The following is a 24,812-nucleotide window of genomic DNA, read 5'->3' on the forward strand; positions in this document are numbered from 1 at the left end:
CTCTAGAAACAAAGACTGTCAAGAGATTCACTAATTCTGTGTGATATAGCAGTTAGTACATCAGCTGTAGATCTCGCAAAACAGAAACCATATTGCATGTCACTGAACGGGTTATTTTTCCTGAAGTGGTTGACCAGTTCTGTTTATCACAGATTCCAGCAACTTACTCATGATGCATAGGAGACTGATTGGTCTGTACTGAGAGGAAGATAACCGATCTCCAGAATTTTAAAATGCAAGGCAGACTGATGAAGGTTCCCAGGGTGTTGGGAATTTGATAAAAATTGAAAAAGAAATGCAAGGTGCAATATTTTTTCATATATTATTGTTGATAAATTAATTTAAGCTTTTTCCCCTTCTTTTCATATATTTAGACCATTACGCATCTAAAAAAAAATTAAAAAAAAAAAAATTTACATTTCATTTAAATTCAATCCTTACAAAAAAAAAAAAAATTTAAGTTACAAATATTAATTCTTTGTAAGAAAAACAAACGGTTTTGATTTCTTTTTCTTTTTTAGTTGTTTTACTTCCGCTAAGGAGGTTATGTATTCAGTTGAATTTGTAGCTATGCTTGTGTACAGGTTAGCATCTCATTGCTGAACAAATTGTCACCAAACTTGATCAAAATATAAGCCAAGGTCTGACTTGAGTTATTTAATTTTGTATATAATGGAAAACATAAAAGTGTTTTGGTTATAAGTTTAGTTCTGTTTATCATAGAGAATCATTACTTAGCCCATATTGTAGCCATTGATGTTCTACGTTTTACATGACCGGGACCATGAAAAGGTCAATTAAGTTTGACATTTTGACAAAATTTCAATTTACGTTGTCAAATAGAGAGATGCAGTCTACCAACTGGATTATGTTCTTGTTTTTTTTAACAATGGAAAACGTTTTATCTGGTTTGAAAATGCATCTTTTGTTTACACTTGAGAATGTATCAACAGTTTGAGTGATGTCAGAATATCAGTTGCTAAACACATTCTTCCAGCTGTTAACATAATTGGAGTGCTGAAGTAAAAAAATAAAACAAAAAGATTTCATTTAGATTATTCTTATTTTTATGAACAAGCAAATAAACATACAAATAGTGGATCCAGCCACAATAAATATTGTGTGCTGGTGAAGATAGTATTATAATGACATAAGAAACGGGTTGCTGCATGAATATACAATGAAATTGACAGTTCATCAGCTGTATCACATTAACTACAGCATTTACTCGTACGTAATATGACAAGGTTTCTGCTTCCCCCAAGACAGAAGCAAATGGCTATTTATTGGATCAGCAACAAAGAGGCACACAAGATATGAAAGAGAAGAGATTGGGGGCAGGTTGAGGTGGGAAACGGGGGGTATTTTTTGTTTGTTTTTTTCTTCATTTCTTGAGTAGATTTGCAATTATGTTATTAAAAAGCTTGTTTTGTTTGTTTTAAAAAAAAAGAAAATACGATTTTTGGTAAAATGTCTCCCCAGAAGATACTCTTTCAATTGACAATCATTAGAGCCATGTTAAAATTTAAACAAAATTGAACATAATAGCAAAAAAATATATATATTCAATGAAATTCTTACAGTGTAAAAAATTTGGAGAAAAAAAAATCCTTCTGTTTCTTGACATTTTATGAACCATATAATTATTTTATTGAATATATAATTTTGGTGTTATGTCAAATTTTATTTAAATTTCATTTAAATGTTAACACTGTTTCTTTGATGGATGTTATTTGAAAGTAGATCATGTAAAGGGAGATAATTTGCTCGCATAAAGTCTAGACTTTTATTACCTATCAATATTTAGATTGTGTAGACGCTATCCCCTTTTCAGCCTGATCGGTTATCACAATTTACATGTATACAGTACATTTAATTATAAATTGTTACTGTGTCCTTAGGCTGCTTTGTTTTGCACAAATATTAAATAAAAATTCAATTTCATAAATAAACTAAAGCCAACCCCTTCCCCTTATATTATTCAGCTTTCGCACCTATTAATATTTATAAAAATGATTTGTATGTACTGGGTTTCTTTAACCTCATCAAATTCAAGCAAATAAAAAAATTTGTGATAAAATAAGCTTTCATATTTTCAAAAGGTAAACTCCTTGACAAAGGGACGCAAAATAGGACAGATTTGTGCATTTATCTTTAAAAAAAAATATATATAAACTTTTGGAGGATGTTTGTTTTTCATTTCCATTGTGAACATATATTGTGTGATATAAGGTGCATTTGCTTTTATCTTAAAGAGCATCTTATAACACAAAAGTTTGCAGAGGATGGCAAAAGTCTGAGCGTTTAACTAGTGTGTACGACACACATAAGCATCCTCCTTTTTATGACAAAGAGTCTTCTGCCAATCTCAGTATCTTATATTGCAAGAAATGTGTTAGTGGATTTTTAAGAATTCATATTAAATGCTTCCAGAAAGAAACAGCCAAAAAAGTGGGGAAAGAGAAGGAGGAGTAGAACTTGCAATAATTTTCAGCAAAATCAGAAAGGTTGGATTATTTTTGTTTTACTCTCAAATATTTTAAAAATTTCCATCGACTTTTTTTAATGAAATAAAACAAAATTAAAAAAAAAAAAAAAAAAAAAAACGGAAATTATATCTCAAAAAAGGTCCTCAATACCTATATTTGAGTGAGTGAGTGGTCTTAACAGTATAGAAACAAAAAACATGAGGAAATGAGGAGGGAAAATTTTTTCTGCGAAAGTCTATCCTCTCAATTTTTCCAATATTAAATCAAGACTTGAAACAAAGAAAAAAGAAAAAACGGGGAAGAAAATAAAATACCATTTGAAGTGATGGACATAAAACCTTTTTAAAAATAATCCTTTTACAATTTTACGATTGTTTATACAAGTTTAAAGAGGAGAAATAGAAACAGACATGACATCCAATGGTGCCGAGTTTGACAAAATTTATGAGATTTAGTGTCAAGTAGGAGGTTTTTTTTTTGTTTTTGTTTATTGTGGGAGTAGTGGAGAGGGGGATTTATAGGCCGGTTGTTGCATAAGAATACAGATTAGTGAGATGTTGCTGCAGTTCGAACTGGTGGGAGTGTTGCCAAGAGGTTAGTGAAAAATTGGTCTGGGTTCGGAACATCTTCTAAAAGACCTAAAAAATAGAAAAAAATAATTACATTTTAATTAGAAACAAAATTACGTTTCACAGATTTTATGCATAGTTATGACAAATGTGCAACTGTAACTAACTACAGGGTGGAATGATAAAGTTGTCGCCCTAAAGGAAACAACAGTACAGCTTTGTTTTAAAACTTTTATTGAAAAAAATCAATTTAGGTAACTTGATTATGTAGTAGAGCCGACATGTATTCAATGTAACTGCCTACAGCCTCAATCACCAGCTCAATATGAGTTCGGAACTGGGAGCATACCTTTTGCTGGCGAGAGTTTGGCGAATAATCGGCAAATAGTGAGGACTAGGCTGGCTTTGGTGTTGTGGGAGATCATGTTGGTGATGTTATCGATGTATGACCAAACGGAGTAGACCAACGGGTTTAGTCAGGGGAGGAGGAAGACTAGTAAGAGAAGGGTTCAAGCACTCCTAAAACCAAGTCTAGGTTTGTTTAGACTTGTGAGTCAGTGCTGAGTCATAATACCACATCCAGGGTCTATCAGCGGCCACCGGATTGCATCAGGGGACCACCAAACTCTACAGCATATCTAGGTACACTTTGGTGTTGACTTTTAAACCAACTTCGAAGATGTAAGGTGGTATGATGTGGCCCTCACTTGAAACCATACCAAAGACTATAATCGTGGCTGGAAACTTTGTTTTCATTACCCTGGGTACATCCCTGTTATTCATGGCAATCCAGCAATGCATTTTCAGGGTGCTGGCAATGGTCCTGTTGTCATAACTTGGATCATTAGAGAGCATCAGTTGTGCAGCGGCACATCTCCAATCTTTCTCGTTGAACATTGTGTCACTTTCAGATATGATAGAAGGTTCCTATCGCTCTTAGGATTTGTACACAACTGGCTCACTAGTAGATGGTGTGCAACAATAAAAGAAAACCGGTTTTCATCAAATGAAAATGGAATGTCTTTTCTAGGCTGACAATTGTATTGTATTATTTATATGTCCGCAAGCTGAAGATGTTTTTTTTAATTTGTGCTAAATGAACATTTATTTGCTTGTTATAATTGATGAAAACGTACATAAAATTTTTTTTTTTTTTTTCTATATAAATAAAGCAGTGTGTGTGTGTGTGTGTGTGTGTTTGTTTGTTTGTTTTGTTTTACGGCATATCAACCACTTTGGGGTCATTTAATGCCGAAAGGTTCGTTATGTTGTGTTAAATATTGGTTTGTTCTTCTTAAGGTTTTTTTTTTTTTTTTTTGTGGGGGGGGGTCTTTCCTTATATTTTTGAGTATATTTTAGTTTCTTTCAGAAAATTGATAATTTTTTGGGAATCAATCTTGTTTAATATTGTTTTCAGATTTTTTTCTTGGTAATACTTTGTTCGGATTTGTTCAAGGTCAATGCAGTTTGTCAGTATATGGTGTATTGTGTAGGGTTCTTGACACGTTATACAGTTTGGTGTCTCCTCCCCTTTTAGTAGATGTGAGTGGGTGATGTGAGTGTGACCTATTCGCAGTCTGGTCATTACTACCTCTTCCTTTCTTGTTAACTTTTTGGTGTCTCTCGTTCCAATATTTGGTGTTATTTGGAATAGTTTGTTTTTGGTGCATGAGCTCCAGTTTTCTTGCCATTTTCTCTTCAAAAATGTGTTTATTTTAGTCTTTAGGTCTGTATAGGGGATTTTTCCACTTATGTGGTTTTGTTGCAGAGTTTCCTTTGCTGCCTTATCTGCTTGTTCATTCATGTATATGCCGATATGGCTTGGTATCCAGCAAAAGATAATGTTTTTTTTCATGGTTATGGCATCTATTTTGTTTAGCAATTTTGTAATAAGTGGGTTTGTCATTTTTTTTTCTTTTAGAGATATGAGTATTGAAAGTGAGTCAGTAAATATGATATATTTTTGATGGTCATCATTGGTTATTATATTCAGTGCCAAATCTATGGCTGTTGCTTCTGCGCTGAAAATAGAAGATTCGTTTGGGAGCCTTTTCTTTAGTTTTATTTTTTTGTGGATGGCTGCGCATCCTACTTTATCTCCATCTTTTGATCCGTCAGTGTAAATTTGTGTATATTCTTTGTATGTATTCTGGATGATAAGTAGTTCTTCATGGAAGGTTGATGGGTGGGTTTTCGTTTTGGGATATTTATTTAATTTTAATATTATGTGTGGTTGTTTGATCATCCAGGGTGGAGTTTTTGATTTGTTATATTTATGTATTTTTGTAATGTCCATTTGGGCTTCTGTGAGAAGGTTTTTTATCCGGAGGCTGTAGGGCTTGATATCTTCTTTCTTGTTGAAGAGATGTGTGTATTGTGGGTGAAGGGTACATTGATATGCAGGATTTGTTGGACTTGATACCAGCTTTAGGTAATATTGTAGCGCTAACTTCTGTCGTCTTAGAATCAGTGGAGGCTCGTGGGCCTCTATATAGAGGCTTTCTACTGGAGAGGTTCTAAATGCTCCCAAGGCTAATCTTAATCCTTGATGGTGGATTGTATTTAGTTCTTTTATGTAGGACTTCCTTGCTGCTCCATAGATGAAGCATCCATAGTCCATTTTAGATCTGATTAGAGTTTGGTATAATTTTAATAATGTGACTTTGTCTGCACCCCAATCGGTGTGTGCTAGGACTTTGATCAATTGCATTGTCTTTTGGCATTTTGCTTTTAAATATTTTATATGCGGTATAAAGTTTAATTTTTTATCAAATATAATACCTAAATATTTATGTTGGTCGGTAAGTGGGATGTTCTTGTTATCCAGTTTCAGGTTGGGGTCGTGGTGGAATTTTCGTAATTTGCAAAAGTGGATGCATTTAGTTTTTTCCTCTGAGAATGTAAATCCATTTTCTATGGCCCATTTGTTTATTTTATTCAGACAGAGTTGTAGTTTGCGTTCGGCTGTTTGTATATATTTAGATTGGTAGTATATAAGTAGGTCGTCCACGTATAGGGCATTTTCAATTCCTGGGTCTATGTTTTTTATGATATTGTTTATTTTAATGTTGAAGAGGGTGACAGACAGGATACTGCCTTGGGGGACCCCCATTTCTTGATCTTTTTGGACTGAATAAGTGTTGTCCATCCGTACTTGGAAGTTTCTATTTGTTAAGAAATTTCTGATAATTTCTGGCATTCTACCCCTAAGTCCTAGTTCATACAGGTCTTTTTGGATTCCGTATTTCCAAGCGGTGTCATACGCCTTTTGCATGTCAAAAAAAATTGCTATTAGATGTTCTTTTTTTGCAAATGCTTCTCTTATGCGTGTTTCCAGTTTTATTAAGTGATCGGTGGGGCTTCTATTTTTCCTGAAACCCGACTGGCTTTCTGTAATTAGATTTTTGCTTTCCAAGTACCAATTTAATCTTTCGTTAATCATTCTTTCAAAAGTTTTGCACAAACAACTAGTTAGTGCAATGGGTCGGTAGTTTGTTGGGTTTGTATGGTCTTTTTTTGGTTTGGGTATTGGGATTACTGTTGCCTGCTTCCAGTTTTTTGGAATGTTGTTAGTTATCCATATCTCATTGTAAATTTGTAATAAGTAGTCCAGTGATGGTTTTGGTAGTTTTTTGAGGAATTGATAATGGATCTCGTCGGGGCCGACTGCTGTATCGGGAGATTTGTTTATTGCCTCCTCTAGTTCTGCACTGTTGAATAATTGATTGTAGTTTTCTTCATTTTTTGATTTGAAGTTTATTTTTATTTTTTCTTCATTTTTCTTTATAGCTTGGAATTTTTTATTTTGGTTTTTTGATGATGAGTTCATTGAGAATTGTTCTGCTAATTTATTTGCGATATTTTGTTTGTCGGTAATCTTTGTGTTGTCGCATATAAGGTGTTTAATAGGGTTCTTTGTATTTTTTCCTGCTATTTTTCTGACCATCTCCCATACTTTTTTGGGTTTTGTGTTTTGATTAATTTTTGTTACATAATCTTTCCACGAGTTCCGTTTTGATTCTTTGATAGTTTTCCGTGCTTTGGCTTTGCTGTTTTTATAGGTGTCCAAATTTTCTTTCGTTGGACTGTTTTTAAATTTCCTTAGGTTTGCACGTCTGGCTCTTATAGCTTCTTTGCATTCTTTATTGTACCAGGGTTTGTTATATTTTGTAGTAGTGGAACTTTTTGGTATGTTCTCCTCGGCTATTGTGAGTAGGGTGTTGCTGAAATATGTGATGTGTTCTAAGTCAGGATTCGCTTCAGGTATTAATCTGTATTGACATGTATTTTGGAAATTTTCCCAATTTGCCTTTTGTAAATTCCAGCGGGGTGTTTTGTCTTCTGGCTTGGGATTCTCGTTTTCTATTATGATTGGGAAGTGGTCACTTCCGCATGCATCCTTATGTGTTCTCCAGCTATAATCCATGTATATAGTTGGGTCACATAGTGTTATATCGATTGCTGATAGGGTTCCCGTTGGTGGGTGCATATATGTATTCTCTTTGTTGTTGAGTAGGCATAGATCGTTTTGGTTAATTATTTTTTCTATGGTTTGGCCTCTTTTGTTGTTTTTTTTACTGCCCCACCATATATTATGACTATTGAAGTCTCCCAACAGTAGAAAAGGTTTAGGTAGTTGTTTGATTATATTGTTTAATTCAGTTTCGTTTATTGTTTCATTTGGTGGTATATAGAGTGAGCATAGGGTTATTGTTTTGTGTAGTGTTGCAGTTATTGCAACAGCTTGCATATTTGTTTTTAAGTTCACTTTGCTGTGTGGAATGTTTTCGTTTATCAGTATTGATGATCCACCGGTGGCTTTGCATGATAATTTGTTTATGTGGTTGTATATTGAGTAGTGTTTTATGTTAATTTTGTCATTTTCTTTTAAGTGTGTTTCCTGTAGGCAAATTATTGCAGGACATAAGGATTTGATAAGTATTTGCATTTCTTCGATATTAATTTTTAATCCTCTTATGTTCCACTGTAGGATTTTGTTAGTCATGGTTTATATTTTCTTTTGGTTTTGGACTGTTGGTGTTTATGTCTACGTCCATAGTTTCGATGTTAGTTTGGGTGTTTCTTTTGGAAGTGGATGGTCTGTTTCTTGTTTCTGGTGAGAGGCTTTTTTTGGGTTTTGGTCTGGGACTTTTAGATTTACTTTGTCTTGACTGTCTTTTTTGGCTATCAGTTTCAACTAGTTCAAATTTATTTTCATTTTCAATTAATACTAATTCTGTTTTTTGTTTGTCATTTTGTTTTTGGGGGGTAGTTTTTTTGTTGTTCTGTTCTATTTCCATTTTTTCTGTTGTTGTGTGTTTATTTTTAACATCTGTTTTTGTCCTTGTTTGTGACTTGGATCTTTCACGTTTTGATAATTGAGGAGGTTTCATTTCTTTAGGGATTGATTCCTCAATATTGATGGAAGTTTTTCTGATTTCCTTTGTTTCGTTTTCTTTTATACTGGGTTGTTCGTTTCTGACTTTTATTTGGCTGTTGGAGTTTATTTTCAGTTCTGATAAAAAAGATTTTAATTCTTCAAGTATGTTCTTTAGTTCTTTTGCTAGGTTTGCAATTTCTGGAGCAAGGTTTAGTTCATTGTAGTTGTACATTTTGTTTGCTTGTTGGGTTATTGTGGCATATGAGTTTTTGGTGCGATTTGTGACTTCTTTGCGGGCTTCTTGGAAGGTTATATTTTTTTGATATTTGATTGTTATTATTTCCTTCTCTTGATTATATATTTTGCACTGTTTTGAGTGAGAGTGGTGCTCTTCTTGACAGTTTGTGCATTTGGTTTTATTTGGACAGTCTTCTTCATCGTGGTCTGGGTTTTTTTCACTGCAGTTTCCACATGTGAAGAATCTTAGACATTGGTCTTTATTATGTCCAAACTTTTGGCAGTTGTAGCATTGTAAAGGTTTTGGGATGTATTGTTCTATTTTCGTTCTTTCATAACCTATATTGATGGTCTCTGGTATTTGAGGATAATTGAATGTTAATATATAAGTGTTTGTATATATTACCTCTCCTTTTTTTTTAAATGTGATTCTTTTTACATCTGTGACCCCTTGGTTTTTTAGTTCTGTTTTGATTTCTTCTGTTGTGCAGACGGAGATTTCCTGGTTTTTTATGACTCCTTTGGAGTAGTTTAGTGTTTGGTGTGGATAAGCTTTGATGTTTGTTTCATGCAATTTTTGTAGTTGAAGTAGAGTTTTGGCCTGTTTTTTATTTAGTACTTCTACCAATATGGTACCATTCCTTAATTTTTTGACATTTTTAGGTGTTATTTTGCTTGATATTACCTTTTGGATAATGAAGGGTGACATTTTAGTTAACGGTATATTAGACGTTGCTTCTAGCACGATGAATCTTGGAAAGTTTGTATCTTCATTGTCGCTGTCAGAGTCAATTTCTGTGTGTGGTCTCTTGGATTTTTTGGTATTCATAATAATTTTTGAAAAATTCATCAGCCATGCTCCCCACCCTCCTCGGAGCCCCTTATGGGGAAGAACTATGAGGGGGTAAATCCCATTCGCCTCGGTTCTCCAGGGCTACATAGCTGGTATACTCAAACATGGGGAGGTTTCCAAGCATTCACAATATATGGTTATGCCCACCCAAGTATGGGATTTCCCTGTATTTTTATTATTCCTGATGGTTACCTTTTTCCCAGCTTGATTGACCCTTCAGCCATCGCTTATTAATTCAGTTTATTGTTTATGTTGAGTGTTAGTGTGTTTTTGTTTGGATTGTCTGAATTAGTGCTTGTCATGACCAACCGATTGATTGGATCGGGCCTATCCAACCTCCCGTCTAGCCTAGTAAGGGCCAAAGTGGTGTGTTGTAGTATCATGTTATTATTTCCTAGGCATGTTCCACTCAACCACCAGGATCCCGTTCTTAATGCATTACGGGTTGCCACCAACGGTTAACTGGTGGTCCCATTGAAGGATTTTTACCCTCTGCAGGGGGGCAGTTGGTATGTTCTATCGCCCTACCAACTAGGCAAAAAAAAAAAAAAAAAAAAAGAAAAAAAAAAAAAAAAAGGTGAGGAGGTGAAGGAAAAAGAAAACGAGGGAGGGGAGGGGGAGGAGAATGTTGTTTTTGTTTTTGTTTTCGCAGAACATGACTAAGTTTTGCAAAAGGGAATAAAAAAACAAAGACATCTATGTAGGTGCGTTTCATCTCAGGAAGTCAGTAGACAGCCTGATCTGGTAGCACCAGGTGTGTGTGTGTAAATACTTAACTGATAAACTCTGAAACTACCAATCACATAACACTGAAATTAACAGGAAATAATAATCATACACCAAGGATGGTTAATAACAAGTAAAACCTTTGTTTGGATGAGTAACACGTACAGGCATATCAACAAGTTGAAATGCAAATTATTCAATTCGACTTTCCGATATATTTCTACTTCTTTCTGCGCTCAAATTCAATTTATTTTTTCAAGTTGTTTAATATTAAATCTTTCTTGACTATTTCTCAATAGCTGCTTCAGTAGGGAATGCAGCTGAAGTAGTAAATGTTTTGGTTTCGATTCTAGCTGATGGCACCTAAGTCATTTTTTTTTAAACTTTTGAAATCACTATTATATATTAGCTATAATATTAATATTCAAAAGAGAATTGGCTCTGTAATAATAAATACAAAATCTGCATGAATTAAAGTATATTTAAGCTTATTATACGACCCGGCAAGGCAGAGCATCCCTGCCCCACTAGTCTTAAATAAAGAACTTTTTGTCCTTTTTTTTGGTGTTACCCGGGTGCCATAATCCATAATGCTCAATATCCTACATAGAGCATGTAATAAGCGAAAAATGAGATCACATTTGGTTTTAGTAATGTTTTAGAGGCACAAATGTTGTGCACATTATTTAATATCTGATATTTTGCTATTTTTTTGTTTTTAATGCCTATGAGCAACACGGGGTAGCCCTGCGAGTGTTAAATCAGACTAAACTAACAATTATTTTGTTGCTTAATAATCATAAAAATCAGTTAAATCAAATAAAACAGTAAAATGCAATAATTTGTGATTGTTAGAGCAATTGTCAATAAAATCTCTTATATAAAAGTCACTTTGTGTGTATGCAAGTTCCTTCTTCATAGGTTCCCTAACGGCTGAGCCTATTTTTGGCAAATTTCACACAAAGCTAATTTATATATCTCGCAGTGATCTTTTGTTTTGTACAGAAATTCATCCAAGAAGTATCGAAAATAAAAAATTCAATCGTGAAAAGTTTTTCTCTCTTAAGATAAAAATAAATAATTTTTACAGGGGAATATTTTACATTACACCAGCCAAGAGAGATAATAAAATCTTAGCAAATTATTTCTTCTTAAAAAGAACAGATTTATTATAATTTGGAGATATAACTTAGTGGTAGAGCATTTGACTACAAATCAAATGATTTCCTGTTCAAGCCATTTTATTTGAATTTTTTCTTATTAATGAGTTCAATTTACAATAAAAGAGGTACCATTTAAAATCACCACAAATCATTTCTTCATATTTTAAAAATAAACATTAATCAGACTTTTCCAGAGCATTCATTATCAAGCCTAAATATCAGCTGATGTGATATTGTAAACAAACAGACAGAATTTGATGAACGACATTATCATTTCATTTTTTTTTTTTTTTTTTTTTTTTTTTTTTTTACGAATTAGTCCATGGGACAAATCAGTCCTCATAATATATAATAATGAATAGAGGATTGATTCTATAATCACACATAAGCAATCTGCATAAATTAAAATATGTTTAAGGCATATTATACGACCAGGCAACACCAGGTTGCCAGCTAGTGATTTAATAAAGAAAAGTTTGAAAATAAACGTCTTCACTACAAGTTGTTGTAATCATTGGTATCTTAAAGTGATGAGACTTGTTTCTGATGGGACAAAAAAAACGTTACAAATTTTAAAAGGCAGGTCAAAACCTAATATAATAAAAAGAAAAAAGTTATACCTAAGACATCAAAAAATTCCATAATCGATTCACAAGGCAACATTTCTTGTTCATAGCTGGCTACTAATCGGTCACAGGTCTCAAGCAGAGATTTATCGTTTTGCCGAATGTGATCAGCAATAGCTGTACTCCATAATCCATCACTGCCAATTGTCACTTTCTGAAAAGAACAAAAACATTGCCATTTTTCTTTAGAAACTTTTTTTTTTTCTTTCTTCTTATTATTCCTTTCAGGACATCATTTCAACTTTAATATTTTTTTTTCATTTGATAAATTCCACATAAATATATATAATATCCAATTGTGCTTTAATCATAGATGACTTGAAAACATTGAATTATTTACAATCTCACAGAAAATACTGATTACATTCTTTCCAAGTATTTCACTCATGAAATGATTGATGTCAATGTCTGATTTTGTCACAAACATTAACGAGATATTAAATTAGGCTGCTGATATAATCAAGGAATTATTTGAAAGTTTCAATTTTACTGAACCTTAAGTTAACATTTCATTAATTGTTGATCACTACAACATTTCAAAAATTTAAAGTTGGCAATTCATTTGAGTAAATTGTTCCTTAAAAACAAACATTGATCAATAAAATAGTAATACTAGAAATTAAGTTTGTTCTATTTAGCGTAATGGCTAAAAGTGCTAAGTATAATCAGTTCTAATGATACTAAGAATATAATTAAGATTTCTATCCTATCATGATTGATGGAATGAGAGCATACTATAACCACGGAGTAAATAAAGGGTCAATTTGAAATAATACAAAATCTGCATGAATTAAAATGTAGTTGATCATATTTCACAACCAGATAAGGCCAGCCGCCTCCCTCTCTCTGTTAGTCATCAATAACAAGATCTATATGATCAAGCTAATATATTATAGTTGCTAAAAAAGTATTTAAAAAATTTTTGCTCTCAAAAGATTTTTTACAAAGATAATATCTAGAGAGCAACAAGTATAAAAAAAAAAAAAACAGCTTCTAACCTTGAAAACTTTGTCATATAATCCACTGACCAAACCAATGAAGACAAAAACTGGTTTGTAAGCTGACAAATCTTTTAACGTGCGATCTGGAAGTCTGTAAAAAGAAAAAAATTTATGCATTTACTAAATCTTTTTTTCAACTGAGGTACTTATAAGAGATATTGTAACAGCAGATGTATAATACAAAAAAAAGAAAAAAAGCATCATTTGGGAGCAAATAGCCAAGTGTTGACTTGTAAAAGAAAAAAAAAAGAAAAAAAGACATACATTTTTCATAGAAGGCATAATTACGTTGACACACCAGTCCTCATTAGATCACCAAAGTTAAACAATGCTGAGCCTGGTCATTACTAAAATGGGTAACCAATTTAGGAATTCCAGGCATTATATGTAGGAGGACATTGACACCTACCTGGAAGAGTTACAAAAACCTAACGTGGTCATCATCTCTCCTAACGAGGATATACATGTGACTGGGGATTGCTTGTGAATTTTATACTCTTATGGAACTTCCTCCTTTGTAGGAAGCTGTTTAAACCCGCATAGGGTTAGTGCTGTTTCCATAGAAGAAGAAAATAGTGAAACAGAGATAATGTAGATTATACATGATGACTTTGTGTATAGGAATATCAGACTCCAGACAATTGTCGGCACAGCACCATTGAGAAATTTCATCAGCAGCAATAACTTGGCTGTATCGGACACGTCTGTAGATTGGTGATTCTAAGAACATACAATGATCAAAATAAGAAAACAGTTTACTGGGTGCTGAAGCAGACCAACTTATCTCTACAATGGCAACAACTATCGCAGGAGGAAAACCCAAAAGAGGTGACAAGAACTCTCATCCATTCTTTTAATGCAAGTAGACCAACAAAATCTTCTTTTACAAACATTTCTTTTAAAATGTCCAGATTTAATCTCCAACTAATATTGACAGAAATAAGCCAGTGGTTCATGCTCACATTACAAATCCATCATATTCTCATATGCAACCCAAGTTCTTAACTATCACTGACCAAATTTCACTTCCATGCATCAACACAGTGCACACACGTGCCTTATAGACTCTTCCCTTGGTCAACAGTGATAATGCTCTGCTGATTAGTGATAGCAAAAGTTCCCTAAACTTAGCCCATCCACTCTTATCTCTTGCAGTCACATGAGCACCAGCTAATTCCTGTGCTTCAATGGTATCACCAAGGCAACAACATTTCTTCAAAACCTCAATAGTTTCAGCATCTAAATATATTTTTTTTCCATGATTATCATCTCATGCATCTGCATTCCACTTCTTGCATACAAACTGGTCATCATCTCACCAACTTTAGAAAATTTCATTTTTTTGTTTTTTTATTAAAGCATGAAATACAGCAATCAAGGTTGTTGGAAGTGAAATTTTATTTACATCTTCATTTCATTAAAATCAAAAATTCTGTTCCATTGTTACAGTAGCAAACTTTAGTTTAACAGTTTGGGAATATTGAATAGTTTTCATGAAAATATTTGGTACTTGTACTTAAGACATTAAAAAATGAAAATATCGAAAAACTTTTCAATTGTATTAAATATCTGTTATGGAATGAAATTCTCCGAAAAAAAATTTCACTTAATTACATCAAGTAGTTTTTTTTTTACAGCGAAAAAACAATTTATGATACCGAGCAAAAGGTTTGATTTTTAGGAAGAAAAGCTAGATAAAAAATAGGGAAGGAGTGTCGGCGCTTTAACTGGAGTTATCTCCCCGTGGCGCTTCTAAGCTCCAAACAAAAATAAGAAAAAACTTCAAGAAATCTGCCTTCAACATGCTGTCATAAAAACATGTTTTTCCGCTGTAAAAAAAAAAAAAACTACTCAATCAAATTAAGTGAAATTTTTTTTCGGAGATCTTCAGTTCAAAACGGATACATACAATATAACCTTTTTTCAATATTTTCATTTTTTTTAATGTCTTGATTACACTGTACAAGTACCAAATATTTCAAATTTGTTATGTCGTTTCAATATTCTTATTGTAGCCATAATTATTATGAGAAGCATCTAAAAAGCAATAAACTCTTCCGGCGAATGTTGATACAGTTATCTATTGTATCCATTTATATAATCAGCTAAAATTTAAAAAATACACAACACCCACAAAGTTTGTTTTTTTTAAATCAACATAATGCTGAAATCTTAAAAATAAAAAGATTCATTATTTGAGGGCAAATAGCCAACTGCTGTTAAAAGAAGACATACATTTTTCGGTGCTTCTATATTATAACAAAAAAATATTGAATTTCAAGTAAAACAAATGGTACCTATGTAATTATCATGTCGCAAATAGTAAAATATCCATAAATTACGGAAGACGATAAGGTAGAAAAATAATTATAATAATGAAGCACCCAATTTTCAATGTTATAATGCTGATTTTTTGCACAATTATATCTCTCATGTCAACTTGAGTTATGTGTTTGTGTTCACAGAGAAGCATGGACTTGACGATGAAGAAAACAGGAGAGGAAAGGGAGAAACAAGAGAGAAATAAAAGTTATGTTACACTTTTACCCCAGGCAATGTCAGGTAGCCCTGCTAGTCTACAATAAAACCAAAGAATAAAAAGAAAAAAATTTTGAACCATTAATTTTTGTAATGTGATAAAAAATATCAACTTTGTCAATTGAGAATTAAAGCAGGAAATCTGAACTTACGCTTTGGCTCCTGTAGAGCAAACATTTCTACTATGTGCTAAGATAAATAGACGCTCTACAAGACGGACTCGAATTTCTCGCCATTTCTCTGGGGACAAAATGTGTACTGCCATAACTGTCCAGTATAATGGGCCTTCAGCCTACGAAAAAGGACAAAAGTAAAAATTATATTGAGAGAAAAAAAGACTTTAATTGAAAAGATTTTAATTGTATTTTATACAGTTAATTAAAATATGTTTGACCATGAGTATTAATCACAGTATATTTAGTTAAGTGCAGTTAGTTTACTGGAAGCATCACCATTATTATCAATTGTTGTTTGTTTTTTTAATAGTATAACCATATATTATTAAAAAAAGAATTTGACAATGAAAAGAAACCAAGGTACACATCTAAAATATATATTTTTTGTTTTTTTTAAAGTGGATTTTGGTTTCTTTTCATTGTCAAATTTTCTTTAATAATATATGGCTAAACTATAAAAAAAAAACTCAAACATTGATAATAATGGCACTTTTTATAAGTTATTGTTTGGAAACACGACTCATGTCGTTTGCTATATTTTATGTATTATATTCATTCAGATCAGTATGATCATCATAGTTGACAGAATTCTTCATGTCACTTTCAATCCAATATCTTATTTACTTTCTATAAAAAAATCACACAGAATCATTATCAACAAAATCTTAGGTTTACTGATATTTTTTGTGCATTTAGTAGTTTTGTTATTGTGATCCGAAGCAAAAAATGTGATATTCAACAAAAATATTCATTCTGTATGTATAGTCATAAGTTATCTTTTGTGAACAAAATTAAATAATTCATCGCATTTAACGTTTTTTCAATTCATGTTTTTAACAATTTTATAAAAGGATTTAGATTTTGATTTACTTAAAAGTTAATTTCATGTTGGAACAACAAAAAACAATGTTAAGAATACGTCAGTTTTGTTTCAAAATGTCTGCATTTGATTAAAACTGTAGAACTTAAGATAAATTGCCAGTTTTTGTCAAATTGAAAAATGTTATTTAAATATAGAGAAACTGAATTGCTGATGCGACAACTATTCAAGATTAGAAGGAAATGCGAAATGTGTGTCACCATTTTTACCTCAAAACTGTTTTCAACCCATTTTTCTTTTGGCATGTCTAAAAAGTTGGTTAGATTTTTCTCTTCACGAGGAACAGACCTCGTTCTGAAAGTGAAAAACAAAATGTTCACGTACACAAGCAGAAAAATATAAAGAGAACTGAAAAAAAATTATATACAAGCAAACCGACTGATCATAGCTCACGTGTAAAATAAACAGTTTTTAATTAATACAGTTCTTATGTTTTTTGCTTAACTTACAATGAGAAAATGTTGGAGGTGCAAGGCGTAAGAGTCAGACTCATAAGACTAGTTGGAGTTGATTTTTTAATTTGATTTCAATTATTATGGAATATTGGAATGCTTTAGAATAAAGGAACCCAATATTTTGTAATCCTAAGAGTCGGGTGTTTCAACTCCATAATGCTGATACTACACAACACAAATTCTAAAATTTCAGAACTTATAAAATATTAAATTGCCACTTCCATATAAATTGTAAAAAAAAAAAAAAAAATTAAAACGATCTATATTTTAGAAAATAGCCTTACCTTATCTTTATTATACCATGTTATATGCCCTAGAGTTTGTTTTTTTTGTTGTTGTTAATAAAATCTGAAGTCTAATAATAAACAGCATATTGAATCTAAATATCACACATCTACATATGCAACTAATATTAAAAACAGTGCTCAATTCAATGTAGAGCCATATGGAAATTAAATAGGATAATGAAGAATAAAGATTTTGTGGCTACAGAATTATATTTCAGTCTGATATTGTCGAGATGAGATCCAATATATAATCACATTGGTGCAATGTTTAGATATTTTCATAATCATAAAATTCCTTTACATTAAGTTTATTGTGTAAAGATAAAAAAAATCTAAAATAAACATGAAAAAATGTTTTACGTACGTGTTCACGACGTAGAGTGCCATGTGCATCAAATATGGGATGAGGTGCATGTTGCTTTGCCTGCCACCTCCACCACTGTCTTCGCTGAAGGACTTCTCGTGAGCGAATTTCAGTAACAATAACTTAATATCTTGAATTGTATATGGATAACTTGGATCCCTCACACCTGTACATTCTTGTAGGTAAGCATTATGCCTGCAATGAATTCAAAATAAAAACTCATTTCACAATTGTTAAATACATCAACAGTTAATAGAGTAGTAACATTATTTACATCTTGAAAATCCATTTACAAAAGAGAGGAGCTTATTTTCTTGTGTGTAATACAAGCCTTGCATCGTTGATGTTAAATCATGTAAATTTATACAAATCTCTTGAATAGGCACACTCACTTAACATCAACCTTTCACTGACATGAAGTTGCACACTGACCCTCTCGACATGTTGGATTACTTTTGTTATCTTCACAATAGGTTGAGTGCAAGTTTAGGTCTAAAATAAACCTAGCATAAAAGTAAGTGCCACTCCTAACAAGCCATTCCTATCACTACTAGATGAATGATATGTAACGGCTGCATTACGAACATGAGTACTGTGCTCATATCCAGTCCTCACTCATCCGTCTTCAGTGTAATCACAAAACAATGATCAGCTGGACATGCAATGTCAGATCAGATCAGTCCTGATACTCTATTAGCGAGGCGGAATATACCAAATCTTGATGAACTCCTGTCATGCAGTTGGCTAAATTGGTTTGAACTCGTTGCGAGGAGTGACTCTTAGATAAGAAAATGAAACTTTGAAACAGAAGGCTGAAGAAAAATTGAATGACACAAGAAAACAAAGGCAAACCATCAACAGGAATTTTAGACAACAGACCTTGAATGGAATTAATCCTTGAGACTAAAGCTGCAATTTGTCAGAAAATGATAGATCATATACAGAAATAAGACAATAAACTGGATAATCATAATTTTAGTTTCAAAACTCCTTTTCAAATTTTGGGGAAAAAACGTGATAACTAGACATAAGTAAATCAAGTAATTCATTAAATTCGGTAGATCCATCTTTTGGAGGAAATGGTTCAAGAACTAAATATCAAATATTTTTCCTTCCACAAGTTCTTCTTGCAATGTTTCTTCCATTGTTCGATCATGCTCTTCTGAATCAGTGTGATGAAGTCATTGGAGAAACCATCAATTTGGTTCAACTTCATGAAAGAAATGGTGTGATGGCCAACTCAAAACATTAACTCAGATCAGCAAAACAAGTTGTAGAACTTATTGAACAACATGTATCTATGGTGTTTATTGGTGAGATAAAGTTATCACATGTTTAATGTTGGCAATGAACCACTGGATTTGGTTGCCCGTCATTTAGAACTTGATGGATTCATTGGAAAAAGCCTTCATACTTCAACTAATACGTTTAACAAAATAATCAACCCATACTTGTAAGGAATGGGTACACAATGGATTTTAATATTTATGTAATCAGTTTGGAGTACTGATGAGGAATCTTGAATCAGTCCTAGAAATGGTTCAAGCAGTTTAAAATTTGAAAGCCGCACAAAAATGTACAATAAATGAAATTAAGCATGCAAAGTGTTGTTAAAAAAAAAAAAAAAACTTTATTCCCTTTGAAAAAATTGAAAAAGTGAAGTTGAAAAAAGACTTCCTTAAACAGAAATGAGGGTAATCACCAAGTTGGGATTCTCCATCGATACTGACTTCATAAGATCTGAAATCTCAATGTAAACAAGTTCTTGATGAGCCGTTCCCCTTTTAAAGTAATCCAATTTACCAAATTCATATTTTTAACGATCACTATGATATTGTCCTTTTGACCACTGTACACTCTTTAACCCTTATCCTCGAGCCTTGATAAGTGGTGATTTCTGCTGAATTTGAAAACTTGTTTAGTCATGCTGTTACGAGTGCCATTGTTTATTTTTTTGTTTTCTGAAAAAAAATTTTTTTTTTTTTTTTTTTTTTTAATAGAAATGACAAAATTTTAGGCGCTTCTTCAAAAGAAAAACATACAAATATTTAGGTTGGCAATCATGGAGACATATTTTTTTATAGTCTTACCTGGCAAGGCAAGTTGCAAACACTGACTCTTGAACCTGAGGCCCCCAAAGTGGGAGAAGCCCATTGCATTTGGTATTGGCATTCTGAAGAGCAGCACTTTCCCATTCTTCACGACCTCGTGCATGTCTACAAGTAACAAAGTGAAATAAAAACAATTAAAAAAATGAAATATTAACAAAAATTCAGTTGGAAGTTTTGTTAAAATATTTTCTATTTTATTAAATTAGTATTTTTTATCTAAAATATAGGATTTTGAACTTAAAGCAGAAAAATATAAATTTTGCAACACTCAATATTCATTTTTCAGTATTCGTGTTTTAATCATATATTGTGTAACCATACAAAATAGGACAAAAATGAATGACTAACCATCTAAAAATTCATCAAAATTGAGGAAATCAACAAATTTTAAGAAAATTTTCATTATTAAGAATCACAGAATCCATTGTTTTATTAGGTGTTTTCATAAAAATGCATTATTTTGTGTGAACAGGAAACACCTTTACTAAAGTTATATTTCGGCATACTAAAAATAAAGAAAAAATATATGAATTTCTTTTTTATGAAAATAATTTACGATACATGTTAATAAAAAAATTTTTAATATAAATACCATGTTAAGAAAATCAGTATAACTCAAAAGAAAAAAAAAATTTATCAAATTATTATTTAATAAAGTATTGTTTAACATTTTCACAAGAAAAATAAAATTATCATGAATATCATATTTTTCTAACATTTTACTTGTAATTTTATAATAGATTTTTTTTTTTACTTATGAAAGTAATCATTTTGTTTATCTGAACCAGAACAAGGATTATAATTTAACTCTGAAAAAAGCGGGTATGTAATTTTTAATAAAAAATACATTTTTGTATTTAATTCAGTATTTTCAGTTTTGACTTTACTCATTACTTTTTAAATTCCAATGAAATGATGTTTATCTTTCAAGAGATTTTATAAATTAATTTAAAATTTTTAATTTCATTGAATTTGTTTTTAACTTCTGTAATAACACTTTTCATCTTATTTTTAATTTATTTTCACAGGTAAAAATTACCTTTTTTTAAAAATTAATTTTAGGCCTTTATTGTTCAAACACAAATTTTAATGGAAACAAATAAAAAATATAAATTCATTTAAATATAAATAGCCTAAACCATACCAAATTTTCACATTATTATTACAAAATATTCAATGTTGAATGCAATAAATAGAAACATTCAAACACCTATTTATATTTTCAAAACAAATTAATACAATATCATATTTAAGTAGGCAACAAACAAAGACCAAAACTAGAAAAGCACCTTTTTACTCAAAGTAAAGATATTTATGTGTTGATAGATTAGGTATGATCTGAAGTGGACAGAGTGAATTCAATGATCTCTGATTGTATTTATTGAACAAACTAAGCACTAATGTCAATACAAGGTAAACAAAATCAGCTGAAACAATGTTTTATTTGCACATCTATGACCAAAAAAGAAAAACACTTTCTGTATTAAAAAAAAAAAAAAAAAGCATAAAATGAGATTGTTAATTTTATTTTCGCTCAATTCTCTTGAATAACTTAAAATGTTTTTAACGACAAAGTTTTTATTATTTTAACAACTAAACAATTTATATTTCAATTTTTATTTAATCATTTTATAAGATTATACTGGGATATTTTAAATCAAAGCTTTGGCAAAGTTTTGCCAAGAAACTAGCTTATGGTTTCACACTTCAAAATCATCTTAAATAATGAACGATCCCTAAAGTGAAAACTTTATCTAAAGTTTTTTTAGTGAGTATAAATATATATATATATTAATGATGGAACGATTCCAATATTTTTCCTCGATTTTGATAAAATTCCTGATTCTGATTCTTTATAAATCTCTAAATATTTAACTATAGAATTTTTTCATCCGATTACCATAAAAACACACATTAAATGTGAAAATATTATCTTAAACATAAAAATATACTTGTGGGGGTGAAAGATATAGAAATTTTAGTTTTAAATTAATAAATATTTATTTTATTATTACTACCAGTAACAGAAGATTTTGCTTTAATCAAAATCAAATTATAAAAAAGACAATTAAAAGAATCGTTTTTGGCATTGGAAATCTGCACTTTTTTCCAATACCCTCGGAATGTTCTGATTTTTCTGATTCACGATTTTGATTAATTATCCCAATACATTATTTATATATATATATATATATATATATATATATATATAAATCAGTAAAGAAAGAAAATGACAATATAAAACTATATAGTAATATATATAGATTTATTCAATAAGGGTATACAACAATTGAATAAATCTATATAATATAGTCATTTTCTTTCTTTATTGGTTTCTATATAAATTCCAATACAATTTGTTGAGCTTTGCATTATCTGGATAAGTCTCCTCTTAAAGAATTGAACTTATTCTCTTCCTTTAAATCCCCCATATATATTTATTTATATATATAAATAAATATTTAAAGTATTTTACAATCTCAAATTATGGAATTGTGATGTAAAAGACTAATAAACTGTTGTAAAAACAACATACTTACCTAACAGCTGCCGTATGACAATCAACGTGAACTACATTGAAGTGAGAGACCGTGCTATAACCTTGCGACTTTCTGCTTTTACCCTCATAATTATCCAGATTGGCTCTTTTTGTAAATGTATAAATACCTAAGACCTATTAAAAGAAATACAATAAAAAAACTTTTACTTTCAAGATAATTATGCAAAACTTAAAGGTTGCTATGACAATAATATGATGACAAAGTAAATAAGAAATCAATATGATGACAAAGTAAATAAGAAATCAATATGATGACAAAGTAAATAAGAAATAAATCAATATTTTTTAACACATGTCAATAGGTAATCTAAGCTTTTACAGAAACTGATTTCATAGCAAATTTAATCAAAAATCATTAAAATAAAATAAACATTCAAATAATAAAACGTTCATGAATACTTATATTACACATGAGATTTAATCTTTGTTTTTTATTAAATCGTTTAAAATTCATAAGTTAATGATTTCAAAGCAAAATAAACTACAAAGATATAAATATTCACACTTATTGAACAGAAAGAGAAAAAAGGGAAAAAAGAAAAGAGGAAGTACGAAAGGAGGGGGAGGTGAGAAACAAAAAACATGCAGAGAAAAAGGGGAAGAGATAAAATGAAGACAAAGAGAAAAAAGAGAAAAGGAAGAAAAAAGAAAAAACAAAATAAATCGTCACTCACCTTCTGTGGTTGATACTTGTAGCCTTCGCGACAAATACAGCAAGTGAGACCAATTTCCTCTTTAAGTTCCTCCATTTGTTTAAGGACAGAACTTTTTACAGTCACTTGTCCTTTTTCATTAGTCTGAAATAATATGGGAAAACGTTACGGAGCAATAAAAAAGAAAAAAAGAAATTAAAATGGAAGGAAGAGCTATAACGAAAATAATCAATCTACTCGATGACAACAATCTTATTTCATTTGATCTGGGGGGTTTTTCTTTTAAATAACACATGGTATCATAAAAAGTACTTTAAGGAACGGACACCTGTATGTTGATCTGATGTTCTTCAGTTTTGGCAGTCACACTGTTCAGAATGCAGGCACCAAACAAACGAACCCCCACCCCATAAACTAGTTGAAATACATATTTTGAGATGGTATATATGCCAAATTTTATTTTATTAATGTATTTATTTCAAAATGTTTTATTTTATATTTTTTTAATTAATAAAAATAAACATGGAGAGGAATTATTTTTAAATATTTATAAAAATGATATAAAAATTTGTTTCGCTAGTGTTCGCACTAATATTAATATTCATCTATTATATAAATCTGTCTGTTAGTGTGTTTGTATGTCTGCCAAAAACTTTCGACACACTGACAGATCCTCACGAAATTGGTATCGCTATGAAGCTTCGTCTCCCGGACAACAAATATCCAAAAATTGATCAAAAACATTAATTCCTTCACCCTCAACTAGGTCATTTTTTGCAAGGAGGAGTCAGTTTTTGCGGCGAAGTTTTCATAAGTCATCGTCTCCTTTGGATTGACTACCTTTAATTTGAACGCTCGCGACTTCCGGTTTCACACTGGATGCATCAGCTAAGATGTTAGGGGTTTTTTTTTTTTTTCACCTTCTTTTCCTCCTTCCCGTTATGGGTTCGAACCTGCCTTTCGATCCCCCTTCCCTCAGTTTCTTACTACACCACCTCTTCACACTCCGACAATGCTGGATACCCTCGCTAGAATAAAATAATGTTTCAGTCAGTGAAAATAAGAAAATGTCTCGAACTGGAAAGTTCTAAAACAGAAAGAGAAAGGAAAAAAATGTATCGAAATGTATAGAAAGAAAAAATATGAAAAAAAGAGTGAAAATTTCTTTAATGAATTCATTTTAGACAATGAGGAGTTGTCAGAATTGTATTTGTTTATTGGGTAAAGAAATCATTTAAAATGAAAGCACCACAATAGGAAAATGAATTGAACTGGCAGATATTCTACAAAATGGCAATTTCATTAAAGAGAAGTATCTTTTTATCAAAAAAATACTAGAGTAACTGAGTAAATACTAAACACTAACAAATGCAACAACAGATGACACCATGCTAGTCATCAACTCCAAAACTAATCCTAAGTTGAGGCATTACATTTGGATTTGCATCACAATTAAAACTATAATAAAATTTATGTTCATAATTAATTTATATAAAAACTTCAGTTATTACTTACATTGCCCGGGATTGAATGATGATCAACGAATGTTTCAAACTCCCATATTTTTTTGTCATTGAAATCGATGAAACTGCCCATTTTTCAATCACATCAATTGATTGCCTGCTCTAGTTATGGGCCCATCATGGTGCACTAGGAGGAAGGTTCACATGCCTCCCTGCATGACTTAGTCCATAATCCATTGTAGTCTAAATTGCACTATAGAGAACCTACCATTGATTTTATA

General features: G+C 31.3%; 1 protein-coding gene across 7 annotated transcripts in view; it reads right to left on the minus strand.

The window, feature by feature from the left end:
• Window positions 1-1,044: 1,044 nt before the first annotated feature.
• Window positions 1,045-24,812, minus strand: part of LOC145285823 (E3 ubiquitin-protein ligase UBR4-like) — a 350,597-nt gene continuing 326,829 nt past the window's right edge. For 6 of the 7 annotated variants that reach the window (XM_080134243.1, XM_080134245.1, XM_080134244.1 and 3 more), the window contains 9 exons: window positions 23,090-23,212; window positions 22,396-22,529; window positions 19,835-19,960; window positions 17,745-17,939; window positions 16,848-16,932; window positions 15,735-15,874; window positions 13,042-13,135; window positions 12,038-12,197; window positions 1,045-3,127 (listed from right to left, as the gene is read on the minus strand). In XM_080134243.1, coding sequence (XP_079990369.1) covers window positions 3,036-3,127; window positions 12,038-12,197; window positions 13,042-13,135; window positions 15,735-15,874; window positions 16,848-16,932; window positions 17,745-17,939; window positions 19,835-19,960; window positions 22,396-22,529; window positions 23,090-23,212 — 1,149 coding nt within the window. In that variant the 3' untranslated portion in view covers window positions 1,045-3,035. The remainder of the gene's footprint in view (window positions 3,128-12,037; window positions 12,198-13,041; window positions 13,136-15,734; window positions 15,875-16,847; window positions 16,933-17,744; window positions 17,940-19,834; window positions 19,961-22,395; window positions 22,530-23,089; window positions 23,213-24,812) is intronic. The other variant, XM_080134248.1, reaches the window with a different exon arrangement.

The sequence above is a fragment of the Euprymna scolopes genome, chromosome 10 (genome assembly GCF_053919585.1).
Source record: "Euprymna scolopes isolate OS-2025 chromosome 10, ASM5391958v1, whole genome shotgun sequence".
In the NCBI taxonomy this organism is placed as follows: Eukaryota; Metazoa; Mollusca; class Cephalopoda; order Sepiida; family Sepiolidae; genus Euprymna; species Euprymna scolopes.